The sequence below is a fragment of the Gastrolobium bilobum genome, unplaced genomic scaffold (assembly GCF_033153095.1).
Source record: "Gastrolobium bilobum isolate Gb01-03AN ecotype WA unplaced genomic scaffold, APGP_CSIRO_Gbil_v1 utg8551, whole genome shotgun sequence".
In the NCBI taxonomy this organism is placed as follows: Eukaryota; Viridiplantae; Streptophyta; class Magnoliopsida; order Fabales; family Fabaceae; genus Gastrolobium; species Gastrolobium bilobum.
The window spans coordinates 58,713-72,536 of NW_026896068.1; the positions used below are offsets into that span (position 1 = coordinate 58,713).

Below are 13,824 nucleotides of genomic sequence, written 5' to 3' on the forward strand. Positions count from 1 at the left end.
AATTACCAATTATGCACCAAAATAACGTCGTTTCATTTAAAATGATACAAAATTGTATCATTTAAAAAAAATCCCATAATTTATTCTAATATTCAAAACTATTCATTATGAATATTAAGTTGCAGGTAATGAACAACTGCCCGAGATATACTCATTCATGACTACTCATAGAACAAGTAGATGGCAGCTCTTCAAATGTATATTAAATCTGTGAAACTATTCATATCTGTTGTTGTAAAAGTGTTGCTTTCAGAGAGAAAAGAACTTCTCATAAAAATATTGCGTATATACAAAATCATCCCAACCAGGTAGTTTACGACAACGATTTAGTTTGACAAAATCAAGGCCTAATTAATATAAGTTTGTGTGTTATGTCATCATGTGACCCGGGTTTCGTGTGAGATGGTCAATTACTAAACAACACCATTCAATGCTTTCTTGTGCACCTCATGCCCAATATTTCCTTGAAGACAATGTTTCTTACGCAAATGCATCCAAAGAATTAAATTATGTCCAACATCACCCTAACCCAAACTATTGCAAATTCTGGTACCCCAAAATTCTAGTTTTCATCTCAATTCTGAATCACTTGAATCCGGGTTCTACACCTTAACATATTTACAATTTTAGTCCAGTGCTCATTCCTTGTACGAATTACACATAGCGAATGTATTATTTTCATTTTCCCTCTTTGCTGGTATCAGCTTAAATTCCCAGCTATTCATCATACAAACATTTTATAATTTAATAATTTGAGCAAACCAGACATCCTAGTTACTTAGATCTTGATGTAATTAGAGCCATAATGTTTAGAACTGCTCTGCATTCCTATGGAAACAAAGGAACAAAAGAATCAGTGATAAAAGATAACGGTCTGTTTGAAATCTATTTGAAAAACAATTTTTTGATTCTCAGAATAAAAAAATAAAAAAATCGATTTGATATGATCTGTTTTAAAAAATAAAATAAAAATTGTAACTTTTTTTTGTTTTTACAATCAAATTTAGATAATATATCTTGAGTTAATTTTGTTTGATATTTTAACTTTCAACTTTCAAAACAAAACAAAAAAAAACAAACATAAAAAACACATATTCCATTAACTATTCTACAAAACAGTTTTAAGAACACAAAAAACAAGAACATATCCAATATTATCTACCTAACTACGTTCTCATCCCTCAATTTTCTTATTTCTGGCTTTCTAACATTTGTTAATGTCTCATTTCTAGAATCTATATTATTGCCATCGCCATCTATAACAATAATTTCATCCCCTCCATCATCATCATAGCCATCCATCTCATCTTCACCATCCAACTCATCATCATAATCTTCATCAAATTCTTCTTCTTCATCATCATCATCATAATCATCCGCATTTGCGCGCAGAGTATGAAACTCCGGAGGAGGAGGGCAATCTTCAGTGATTGCCTCATCCCTCTTTATCAAGAGATGCCGAATGACTCTTTCATCTTTGTCCAACAGAGTCTTGAACTCGTTGATATATTTGGCATCCAACTCGAAGTTCATCAAAATGTAGTGGGCATTATTAGCTTTCTTTATTTTGTAAGCTAGCTTTCTCATGCCCCAATCATTCAGTCGCCACACCCTGCCTTTCTTCTCCCTCAAAAAGTCTGCAAAGTGTTTCCAAAAATTTATGACAAATAACCAAAACAATCAGAAGCTAATTTTCATCAGAAGATAAAAAAAATATTTTTTTTTGTTAATCTATACATTGCAGCAACTTTTTACACTACTATATCATACAATTACAGTATCCACTATCCAGGTAATTATTAAAGAATTCAAACAGCAGATTTTGTTTGAAGTTCTCAAAACATAATCCAATTCTCAGACTGAGACTGTTGTTCTTGTATTTCCACAACAAACATTTTACCACCACCAGTTCTATGTGGAACATAAAGAGTACCGAACGCCAAAGTTTTGCATAGCATGTTCTTCCTACTGAATGAATATGGACAAAAGAATCAAAACCCCTCATGAAAGTTCCAAATAGGGCATTAGAGAATACTATTACCAGCTACAACTTGTTAACTTTTGGCGAAGGTAGGTTAATCAATAACACCTAAGAGTTAATTCCACAGGTAAGGGCTGTAAGAAAACACCTAGCCAAATTATAGATATTGTAAAGAACCAATTCAACCCAAAAGCTTAAGCTATTGGGTAAGGCTACATTAATGATTTTATATATCTCAACACGCCCTCTCACATGAAAGCCCACTGGGCTTAAAGGGTGGACAATGCACAGGCCCACCTACCTGTGCGAAGAAAGAAATTCCACTACAAAGAAAGTGGGGGACGGTGAGGTTCGAACCCGGGACACGAGGCTTTGATACCATGTAAAGAACCAATTCAACCCAAAAACTTAAGCTATTGGGTAAGACTACATTAATGGTTTTATATATCTCAACAGATATTTTGCATCTGTCACAGACCACCTGATACTTCCTATCCCAGTATAGCCATTTTAGAGATAGCTAGAGTAGGACATGACACCCAGAAATGGTAAACTACTGAACTCATTTTATATGGCATCAGGGGAATATGAACAGTTAAAAAAGAAGATGTGAGTGAACTGTGAAAGATTACCTTGAACTTTCTGATTGACAGCTGCAACCTCTTCTTCATGCTTCTCATGAATTAAGTAAACAACCTCGTAGTGGCGCACTGCATAAGTAAAGAAGCAGAGTATGAGAGATAGAGCACTTAACTTGCTCCAAGAGATATAGACAAATATTGGCTCACGGCTATTTTCTATTCCTACATACTGGCAGAAGATAGGTAGCTACGATAAGAAGCCATATTACATCTTAAAATCTTTAGGGTTAAGACACATACATATATATAAAAGGAAATTGAATATTACAACATTATTTAAAAAAATAAAAATATCCATTTTAACTTTCAGCAAAGAAAGGACTACAAATTCTTCTAGCTAGTAGAATGTGTAAAGACCAAATCTTTGAACGGAATGGTTGATCACATTATTTCTATATGAAAAACCATACACATAAAAGAGTTAACGGCTTGCAAACAAATAAGAGAGTTACAAAAAGGATTAAAATAATTAAAAAAAGAGTCGCTACAAAATTACTATGATTATGCAATTGCATTAGTGCAATAGTTACGTATCTTCTCTAACATACCCCCCCCCCCCCCCCCCCCCCCGCGCGCGGCAACACAAATCAAAAAAAAAAAAACCAAGATGGTGGACATATCATGGGCAAATGACATTGGTGTCTCACGACGAGTGTTAAAGTGAGGACAATGACGTTGAGGCCACAAATTTGCAAAAGCTGGAACATAAGCCGCCTACTGTATAGATAACAAGATCCAGATTGTAAAAGGAAGGACAAATGGGTGCCAGTCATTGGAGATGCTCTTTATAGAGCTATGGTAGTCCGTGACTGTGGACATTCTTTTCTTAATGGACGCTAAGTGTTCCTTGAGAGACATAATCCTTGAGCGGGAATGACTAGCATAAGCTTTACTGAGGCTATTCCAAGCCTCAGCAGAGGTGTCCGCAGATGACATAAATGGAAAGTGCATTGGCCAGTTACGAGCTCAGAAGGGTAAGATATAGGAGTTGATCCTGAAACCCAGAAGTTGTGTGCAATGTTAAGAACATCTACATCATTGGCCTTGATAGTTTGGGGTGGGCATGGTTTGGTACATCCAACAAGGTCTCGGCTGACTAGAAGAGAATGCCATTGTTTGTGCCAGGTAGGACAGTTGGCACCCGTGAGTTTGATGGAGAATGGATGGAAGTGTTAAATTGGACGAGGTCCTTGGTGTCATGGGAAGGAAGGGGGTTGGAGGTTTTGGTGGGGAAATCAGCAAATATCATTGAAAAAAGAGAGAAGAAGAGAAGGGGCAGGGGAGGGGGAGAAAGAGTTATGGATCATATTGTTGGTTAAAGATTATGAGCTCCGGATACCATGTAAAGACCAAATCCTCGAAATTGAAGGGAATGGCTCATACATCATTGCTATTTGAACAACTATACAAGAGTTGACAGCTTGCAAACAAACAAAATTACAAAGAGCATGAAAGTAATAACAAAAGAGACGATACAAAATTCCTAGATTATGCAATTACATTAGTGCATTGTTACATTTCTTCTCTAACAGAAACGAGAAAGAATCAACTTACTTAGTTCGACGTCCATATCACTTTCCAGGTCAAGCATCAGCGATTCATAGAGTTCTCCTGTAAATCAAAATGGAAATTTGGAAAAAAGCAATAATCTCAGCGCAATAATCCAAACCATTTAGCCTACCAAGACAGATGCAACCAACTAGGAAAGATTGAATAACTGAACTATAACCACTCACTTTCTTCAGCATCTTCAAACTCCGGGAGAAGCTTACCATCTTCCTCAACTGTCTTCTGAAAATTGAAGTTAAAAACCCCAATTCAATATCAATGAGAAAACTCATCTCATAAAGAATAATAACATAGTTAACTCAAAACTAAATTCTTCAAACAAGGCAGGCACAAAGGATGCAATAACTAGTGCCATATGCCTCCTTCCTTGTCTGCTGTCTAAAACTAAGTCATATACTATCAAAATGTGCAAAATTATCCTTTGATTGTGAGGAATTTTCCCTTCTAAACAAAACAGATTAAGATAAGGTTTTTCAACAGAAAAGAAAATGGGTTCAAAAAACCTTAGTAGTACCAGTAGCAGTGAAATTCCAACTAATATATAAGTCTAAACTGAACGAATCTTCAAAAGGGTATCTCGTTCTCAAAACTAAACCCATAAAAACTTGCACTAAACTGAGAAGAACAAGAAAAGCAAATAAAGGGTATGTGTAAAAAAAAAAATCACCTTTTTAAGGAGCACAGCTTCGGGGAAGAAGCCCGTAACCTCCTCTGGTTTGGGTACAAAGCTGTGGCTATCTTCTTTCTTGTCTTTCTTGCGGGCATTAACAATCACTGATATTGATTTTCTGGGCTTATTCAGAACAGAAAATGACCGTGAAGAAGAAGAAGGGTACCCATTTGCGAATATGAAGCATGGGTTATGATTAAGATTGAATCTAACGTAGTTGCCTATTATCATCGTTGTTTTTGGAAGCTTGGGTAGGAGATAAGGAGCAAGAGATGAACCCTGAAGCAGTGCCTCCATTAGAGAGAGTGACCAAACCCTGAAGCTTATGTATAGTTATTTTATGGATTTAATTTCTTACAACACTATAAAACATAATTTAATTATCATTTCTATTTTTTTATTATTGGCTTTAAAAAAAATAATATCAATAGCAAGGAATGTAACAAGCAAACTAAAGGTTTTAGTTTTTAAAATGTTACTTGTATAGAGAATCTAACTCCATTGTTCAATGTTTCAATATAATTCACTCACATTCAAAAGATATAATAAGAATACATTGAAAAACAAAATAAATAAATAAGTAGTATTAATAAAACTGGATTACACTCTCAAGTATTAATAACATCATAAAAATAACCAACCTAAAAATTCATAAGAACATTCGGGAAATATTTAAGAAATAATTTTTTTAACAAAATTATAAGCTGATCGGTTAAAATAAAACCCATCAATAGTCATCTAATTATGAGTTTTGAAAAGAAAACATTTTTAGAGTAGACTATATATATATATATATATATATATATATATATATATATATATATATATATATACTTTTTTACCTTATGATGAAATGTTCAAAATTACTTTTAATGCTTTTCTTTAAAAAAATCTTATCTAATAACATTACAATTTTTAGACAGGTTTTAAACTTAAAATGTTTTTTTTTTAAGAAAAGAAACAAACAATTGAAGTTATTTCATTTACTACTAATCCATTTTTCTTCTTTTTTTATGTAAAACAATGAGATATCTTCATAAATTCAGTCCAATTTGAACTATGTGCATGATGATGAAAGCACAAGTGTTATGCTATCTCTTAACAAAAATCCTTGAACTCACATTTTATTCTAGGAGATATTTTTTAGGATTCTCGAAAAATCGAGATGGTAATCTTATTTACCTATGTTTGATATAAGATTTCTAAAAAATTTCCAAAAATTTAATTATTTTGCGATTTTATTTTGTGTATAATTTTTTTTTAAAATACTATCCAAAAATACCACCAAAGGGGCGGTATTCTAGGATTCCCATGACAAGGGAAAATATAACACAATCAAATATAGCATCAAAAAAATTAACTCAACATTTCCAGGAATATTTTGGCCAATCAAATAATTTTTTGATAATATTTCCGGAAAACTCATTTTTTCCATCATATTCTTGAAAATGGTGATTTCCGAATAAAAAAAAATTCTCCTCTATCAAATGCCCCCTAATAATTTACTTATTATTTTTTTATGAAAATATTTTCTCATTTTGCTAGAGAAAATATTTCTTCTGACATTTATTTATGTGTCAATTTTTATTTTATTTTTCTTAACTGTGAGCCCACCTAAAACATGTGTCTGCACGAAAAAATTTCCTCTTCAGTAAAGCAGAAAAATAAATCCCTTATTTTATAACATCCATTTCATGCTCCAATTTTTCTTTCAGGAAAACATTTTTTAGCATTTATAAATTTAGTGGTACGACACAAATGTGAATTTACAAGTTATAAAGTCATTCCAAATCCTAGATATGCATACTAACTATATTAATCAAAAAGCTGCATTTTTTTTTTATCAAAAATGGTAGCATTTAGAAGTCACTTGCACTTCAGGTGACAGTAATTTATTTTCATATATTAAATTAAAGTATATATTTTTAAATAATTCAATTAATTAGTTTACTCTTATTTCAATTTTTGAATGATTAGAAATTTAAGTTCCTTTAAACTAATTATGTATATCACATAATAATTAATAATTTTTTAAACAATTATATTTTAAATTTTAACTAAATTTATAATAACAGTACAAGACACAAAAAGTATACATACTAGCGATATAGTTAGTTCTAGAAAGACAATAACATTTCCTCTCATTTGTGTTATTTTGTGAGCAAAGTTGACCATTTCTAGCAGATATATAGCTAAATTCAATACCAAGCTAACCACAATCATCTTTTATTTCAATATGTTTATAATTTGAATTAACTAATTATTTCAATTAACCACTATAGAGTCACAAAATTATGAATTGAACCAAAATATGGCTAATGTTAGGTGGCATCTTTGCCGCCTGAAGTACTAGTATGGCCTATTTCTGCTGGAAATTGCAGCTCGGTACATTTTGTTGCCTCTGGTATACCATTAGATAAAACATTCCTTTGTCCCACATCATGATTCATGCATGAGTTGCACCTAGACAAGGAAAATCATGTGCAGAAGGATCATTGCCACAAGCCTGTACTTTGCTAAAGGGATACCAAAAAAATCATTGGACAACAAAAAATACACTTTTGAAGAAATAAAAACGCTTTACAATGGACTCCAACTCTATTTTGGGGCTTCATTAACAGATAGCTACTCTGAAACTTACATGCTTTCCAAGGCAATATGGCCATAATGGTAAAACATGATCTGGTTATCACCATTGCTTTTTTCCCTTTTTCTTTCTTTTGCTGCCACTACCACTACCACTGCCAGGGTTTTTTGTTCCATTTCCAGATTTAGCAGATGGGTTGTCTGTTGCAGTGCTGCTACTAAAATTGTCAAACGCGCCTGTGTGTACTGCATTCTGTAACCACTCAAAGAATTCTACCTCATTCATGTTTTCATCCATATTAGGTGTTGGTCGCCCACCTCTTTGACCTGAACTAGGTCCTTTGCCAGAATTATGCTTGGACATTAAACTGGTGTTTACATGAAAACTTGGCTTGTGGGTATTCGCGGGACATCTCATACCCTGCAATAGAAGTGTTCATTGTCAATGCCTTACGCATTTTTAATCTCAACATGTCTCAATTCTCAAAGTGCAAGCTATGCAGTGTGAACAATGAGGCAACCCACCAAAAAGAGATGACACATCTCTAGCACATATAACTATTCACATGGCATTGCTGAAGAAAATAGACCTCAACCCATTAACACATCATACTGCAAAGCTGGCGGTCTAATAATCAAAGCGCGACAAGCGAATCACATAAATCCCCTAAGGCACTTAAAATAAAAACTTTGGTACAAATTTCAGTTAATACACAATCAGAATGACACTATGCTGCAATATTTACAAAATCATAAAAGTTTTTTTTTTTTTCAAACAGACACTGTTGGTATCTTATGTGAGCTGAACCAAATTCTTTCAACAAGCATGTCAAAACATTCACACACAGATTCCCGTCAAGACAATAAAGAACTAAATTACCTGACAGATATACCATTCCGTGGCATTATATATCCTGCTATCAGCACACACGTATGCAGAAGGAGAGTCAACCTAAAGATAAAACAAGCCAAATTATTAAGCAAAATCATATTCCGACTTCTTATCTCATGCATCCAGGAATTGGCTCAAAAATGTAAACTTGAACTACAGCTTATACGGTGTTTGAGAATAAGAACACTTTTCAACATGGTACATTGATACATACCTTCTGCAGTAAGCCAAAAAGAAATGGTTGGGAAGATTGTTCAACCCATCCATCACCATCCTTGGCTTGATGAAAATCTTGGCAATCCTTCAAAAGGAAAAACCCCACTGTAAAGCATTAGCACCATGCCAGGTACAAGGGAAAGCATGCTGACTGTGACAGAATACTGGCAAATATCTTGTAAAGATGTAATATGCTTAGCCAACTGTCAATTAAGCACGCTACCTAGGCTTCATTGGGATTAAAAGGATGAAAGAGAAACCTGGCACCATCTTGCCCGAGACTTCTGTTTCTTGGTGTGTATCCAGACATGAAAGCCACCACACCTTTTGCAGGCTATTCGCCTTGAATCACCAAATGGGTCCTCACCGTCTGCATCTGACCGTGCAAATCCTGAAGGAAAGAATCCATGCCTACCATTCTGGCAAATCATTTGCATCCACCGCTAAAGTTAGACAAGATAATAATACATTAAATCAGAAAATAGATTAAAAGGTTCTCTAAATGGTCTGAATAGTTTAGAGAGCACAGGAATGTCTAAAGAAAAAAGAGACAGCAGACGGCCCCTTCCAGAATCCAGATAAAAATTACGTGTATGGGTACACATCAGATGTAAAACTCTAAAGCAATTATGTACATACCATTCAAAATCACCATTAAAACAGGATTCATTACAATTTTGTTTTTTCTGGATTCTAGACTCTAACTTAAGCTGTGCCACCACCTGTGATCTCAAATTTCTAAAAATGGGACAGATATATGTTATATTCATGACTAGAGTAGAAATGCTTCACTAATCTAATATAGTTCATGAACAATGGATACTCATCCTTTCTGGGTCTCCTATCTTTTCACGGTTTTTATTCTCATTCCCAGTACTCTTCATGAACATTATTCCTCACCACAATGTGTCAAAAGCGATAAAATAGGATATTTATGTGCAGTTCCCACAATACTAAAACAGCTGGAAAAAATGCATAAATCATACCTTATGGGAAGCATTATGAAATCTGTGAAATACACTCAAAAGCTCTTCTCTCCTTAGCTCATCATCATATGCTTTTCGTTTCAAGGAATCCATTAGAATCTGGGAATCATTATAACAATACAGTATATCTTAGGAAAGGATTTTCTCTTTTGATTCTCAGGGTGAGCAAAAACATATAAAACTTACCTCATATGCATTTTGAAGTTTCTTAAAGGCTTCTACAGCCTTTTCATTACCCATATTTTTATCAGGATGTACCAACATTGCCTGATAATCAATGTAAACAGGTTATTAGAAATGAGGAGAATTATCAAGGAAAATAACAAGCTGCAATAAGGTGTGTTGTAAAGTTATAGAATAAAATTCAACTTTCATCCTACAAGGAACTCATTATCCAACCTCTAATGACTAAACCATAACTCCCAAAAGTATGAAATCTAAGAAAGACTCCCAAAAGTAAAAAATAAAGCATGGCTATGCAAGTATTGACATCAGAGAATGACAATGACCTTCTTCCTATATTCCCGCTTTAGTACTGAAACATCTATATTTTGATACCGCGTCAAGCCCAATGCTGAATAGTGATCAGAGCAGTTCAACAAACGGACAACTTCATCCTCAGAAGTTACATCAGAATCATCTCCACTAGTTGAAGGGACTCCAGCATTACGATCTCCAGATGGTCCCGTCCCATTTTCAGAGGAAGAAGGCTGCACCGGATCATCATTAAAGAAACCTGGTTGACCATGCATTCCAGCTCTTGGCTCAAAAGGATTGGACCTATTCTGTTGATCTATGTTTTTCTTGAGGAAGTATATCAGAACATCACTTGAGATAAAAGCTAGATTAAAAGCCAATAGCAATCCAAGCCACCCAACGTACAGCCAAGCACAATAGACAGAATATACAGTGGTGATAAGTAATGCTACACGTTCATGGCTTAACATAAATGCCAATCCTGATTTCAAATAAAGCCAAAGGATTAGTAAGTTTGGCAAGAAAATACATCAAACAGCACATATCTATACTTTTTTCTTTTTTTTTGGTGAAAACACATATCTATACTTTGTATACATATCTATGCACAATTAACACTTATATTCCACTACCCATAGAAATGATACACAAAAAAGCAGACAGAAATTCAAAGCAGCACAGAAAGGCAACAAATCACCTCCAAGGATCATGAAAAATGCCGTTGTCCAAAAGCTACCATAAAACCACAAGGAAATAATTCCAAGGATTGCAATTACCAGAATTGCAAGTGTGAGACCAACAAAAAATCCAATCAAGGCAGCCAGGCCCTGATCAATTACAAAAACTAGTTAGCATAGGAAGGGGGAAAATTACAAGACCAAATTTAAGAACAGAATAGAATGAACAGATACACAAAGCAGCCAAAAAATAACAGAGGATTAAGTGAGGAAGTGTATCCAGAACTAAGACTTTCATGCTTGCTAAATTTAGCACTGTTATATAAGGGGCTCGAAAGTCAAATAGTTCTAGGAGAACTGAAGCCCAAGGTGATTCAACGTATGTATAAACTGAAACATTTTGTATAAAGGGTTTTATAATTAGTTATGCACATTCCCAGCCCACATGAACGTTTGTTAATTGGACAAAGATTTACCATGTAGCTTTTTTTCCTCTCACTGGATTATCACTGACATATCTTAACCTAAAATTTCATCAAACAGAACAAGTGTGTGCCAGGAAGTTGGAAATTGCATCCAATATGTACAATCTTGTGATAGTAAAATAAAAAACCACCGAAATGAAATTATAAAGCAATAAAAAGTAGGTCAACAGGGATAGGTTTTAAATCATACTGTTCAATGAACATTTTTTATAGAGCTTTTTTTTCTAGGTAAGTAAATGTAAATGCAGGTGATTAATCAACAAAATATACTAGAACACAAATGTTGCATACACATTAGATAAGGGGGGAATATGAATAAATATATGTGTATCTTAGAAAGAACTAACAAGAAAAAATTGAATTAACACAATAATTATAAAAACTTCAATTATCAAGATTTGCTCATCAGATTTAGCTCTCAAGTAATAAGAAGCAAGAACAATTGCGACCAGGGCATACCAGGATAACAAAAAACTTGAGCATCCCTATCATAGTAATGACTGAGAATATGCTGCACCATATAACAGAGAAGAAGGCTGTTGTACCCATCCGTACAAACGAATCGACACCCCGAAGGGCACAGTCCAACCAAAACACTGATATTAGGAGCATTATGTTCCCAAAATGCATGAGCCACTTCAGAACAACCGGATATGCCAGCTCAATTTTCGTTCTGAGATTATAACAAGCTTTAAAAATTATGGTCCAAAGAGATTCTAACAATGGCTTCTGCCTTGTTAGCCACTCAGTAACTGCTGCAAAGATGGAAAGTACTGACAACCTTAATCTCCAAATAATCATATTATCAGCAAGCTCTACTTTTTCTATCACATTTTGCAGGTGCAAATCATCCAGTAAACAGCTCAATCTACTCTTTATACTCTGTTGACCTTGATTACTTCCCGGTAAAGTCCCATTTTCTTCTTGTATTGGAACTTCGGATTTCAGACTGCCATCCCCTGAATTACTCCCAAAGGACAATGATTCCTCCAAGTCATGCTTTCCAACCATCCCTTGCTTCTCTTTCCTAGAAAACTTCTCAGACTTTTGCTCATTGTTATTGTCATTACCAGCAGAAGTAGTTTCACATGCATTCTGCGAAAGACCGTTTGGCCGGTTGCCATTTGCGAGTTCCTCTCCCGGATAAACCTTTACCTTTTCCGGCCCTCCTTTAGCATGACCTTTCATACCCGGAAGTACACCCTCGGAATCCCCTTTTTTGTGATTCAATCCATGACGGTCCACTCCATTCTTCTGTTGACTACCCTTCCGAGCCATGAAGCTTTTAAACCTTGATGAATTACTCAAAAAAGTGGGTTCCAAGTTAAGCCATTTCAAACTCCATTAGTACTAACACCTGATTAGTAGAGGAAAAGGAAAGACTAAGCCTGTAATTACCGTGCAGTAATCAAGCAGATAACAACAACAACAACACACACACACACACACACAAAAGGTTATACGGGAAGAAAATTGAAATTCAATAACCCATTCGATCAATAAACCCTAAAATTGCAGATTCCCAGTAAAAACAATTGAATTTTATTCACCGCATGAAAAAATAAACTGAAAAAAAAGGGGGAGACCAAAAATACCCAAATGATCATATAGGAGAAATAGAGTAAAGATCATGGCGAAGAACATACCTTGAGCAACGCTGTGCGACGATGAGAGAGAATATAGCAAATTAGAGAGAGAAATAGATAGCATCAAAAACCCTAAGGAAAACGATCGTCTTGTAGAGAGAGTGAATCAGAACAGAACAAAACTACAGACAGAGAGAGAGAGAGAGAGAGAGAGAGAGAGAGAGAGAGAGAGACTCACTAAGCTGTGCAATGTGTAATGCTTGGACATGCCTTCTTTTCATCCACTCACATGTCCAATGCAAATAAGGGACTGTTTGGCTCTTTCATATTTCCTGTTCCACTAAAACCAAACACACCTGTTTGTGCAAACACAAATTTGTGACTTTATTGTAAACAAAGAATACCATGTAACAAGCCAAACAGATCTTAATTCACGTATAACTAGGGATAAAAATTGGTTGAGTAATGAGTGGGCCTTTTCTTAAACGGGCTTCATTTGTTTTTCTAAAACTAGGGTCTGAGTTTAGTCTATTCATTTCATATAGACTTTTTTAAGGTTTCTTTAGACCTTTTGAAATAATTTGGTATAGTGTACTAAAAAAAATTGGTATAAAATTTATTTAATAATAATACTTTTAAATAAACAAATAAACTTATTTTTGAATAGGCTAATGGATTTAGACTTTCATATAAATAATATATTTAAACTTTAAGATAGTCTAACAAGTACATGATTCTAACTTTCTAAGACATTTCAATACAACAATAATAATAATAATATGATTTAAGGATACAAGCATTAAAACAGGCTTTTTCACCCTTTTACTTCTTATTAATTAATTAATAACCATTTTGCCCCTGATTCGAAACTATTTATCAATCTGCCCCTCTTTAGTCGACTACTTTGCATTTTTAATCGACTAAATGGCCAAAACAGACAAAAAATGGCTGCTGGGAGATTTAGTCGACTAAATCTCCCTATTTAGTCGACTAAATCTTCATATTTTACAACAACAAAAAAATAAGTCAGTATGATTTTAATCGATTAAGTAGAGAGA

General features: G+C 34.3%; 2 protein-coding genes across 4 annotated transcripts; both read right to left on the reverse strand.

Moving 5' to 3' along the window:
- Positions 1-1,094: 1,094 nt before the first annotated feature.
- Positions 1,095-5,178, reverse strand: LOC133297614 (protein REGULATOR OF FATTY ACID COMPOSITION 3, chloroplastic). The gene is made up of 5 exons (XM_061496781.1): positions 4,859-5,178; positions 4,359-4,413; positions 4,177-4,233; positions 2,614-2,691; positions 1,095-1,637 (listed from the first exon to the last, which is right to left on the reverse strand). Exons 1-5 carry the CDS (start codon positions 5,156-5,158, stop codon positions 1,159-1,161), a joined length of 969 nt encoding a protein of 322 aa, XP_061352765.1. The 5' UTR covers positions 5,159-5,178; the 3' UTR covers positions 1,095-1,158.
- Positions 5,179-7,077: 1,899 nt separating this feature from the next.
- LOC133297610 (uncharacterized) lies at positions 7,078-13,070 on the reverse strand. Of its 3 annotated transcripts, XM_061496777.1 has the most exons (11): positions 12,827-13,069; positions 11,640-12,537; positions 10,716-10,845; positions 10,051-10,499; positions 9,728-9,808; positions 9,542-9,640; positions 8,816-8,974; positions 8,554-8,640; positions 8,328-8,399; positions 7,503-7,868; positions 7,078-7,324 (listed from the first exon to the last, which is right to left on the reverse strand). In XM_061496777.1, the coding sequence occupies exons 2-10, from the start codon at positions 12,456-12,458 to the stop codon at positions 7,551-7,553; spliced, it is 2,214 nt and encodes a 737-aa protein (XP_061352761.1). In that variant the 5' UTR covers positions 12,459-12,537; positions 12,827-13,069; the 3' UTR covers positions 7,078-7,324; positions 7,503-7,550. The 3 variants fall into 3 exon arrangements, with proteins under 3 accessions (XP_061352761.1, XP_061352762.1, XP_061352760.1); XM_061496778.1 differs by having other exon boundaries at positions 7,078-7,868; positions 11,640-12,471; positions 12,827-13,070; XM_061496776.1 differs by having other exon boundaries at positions 7,078-7,868.
- Positions 13,071-13,824: the final 754 nt, after the last annotated feature.

Excerpts from the sequence above, each read along its gene's own strand:
- LOC133297610 (XM_061496778.1), bottom strand. The coding sequence starts at position 12,458 with ATGGCTCGGAAGGGTAGTCAACAGAAGAATGGAGTGGACCGTCATGGA. Across the intron at positions 10,846-11,639 it reads TCAAGTTTTTTGTTATCCTG|GGCCTGGCTGCCTTGATTGG; the intron begins GTATGCCCTGGT and ends GTAATTGATCAG. Across the intron at positions 7,869-8,327 it reads CGGAATGGTATATCTGTCAG|GGTATGAGATGTCCCGCGAA; the intron begins GTAATTTAGTTC and ends CTTCTATTGCAG.
- LOC133297614 (XM_061496781.1), bottom strand. The coding sequence starts at position 5,158 with ATGGAGGCACTGCTTCAGGGTTCATCTCTTGCTCCTTATCTCCTACCC. Across the intron at positions 4,234-4,358 it reads GTTTGAAGATGCTGAAGAAA|GAGAACTCTATGAATCGCTG; the intron begins GTGAGTGGTTAT and ends TTTGATTTACAG. Across the intron at positions 1,638-2,613 it reads TGTCAATCAGAAAGTTCAAG|ACTTTTTGAGGGAGAAGAAA; the intron begins GTAATCTTTCAC and ends AACACTTTGCAG.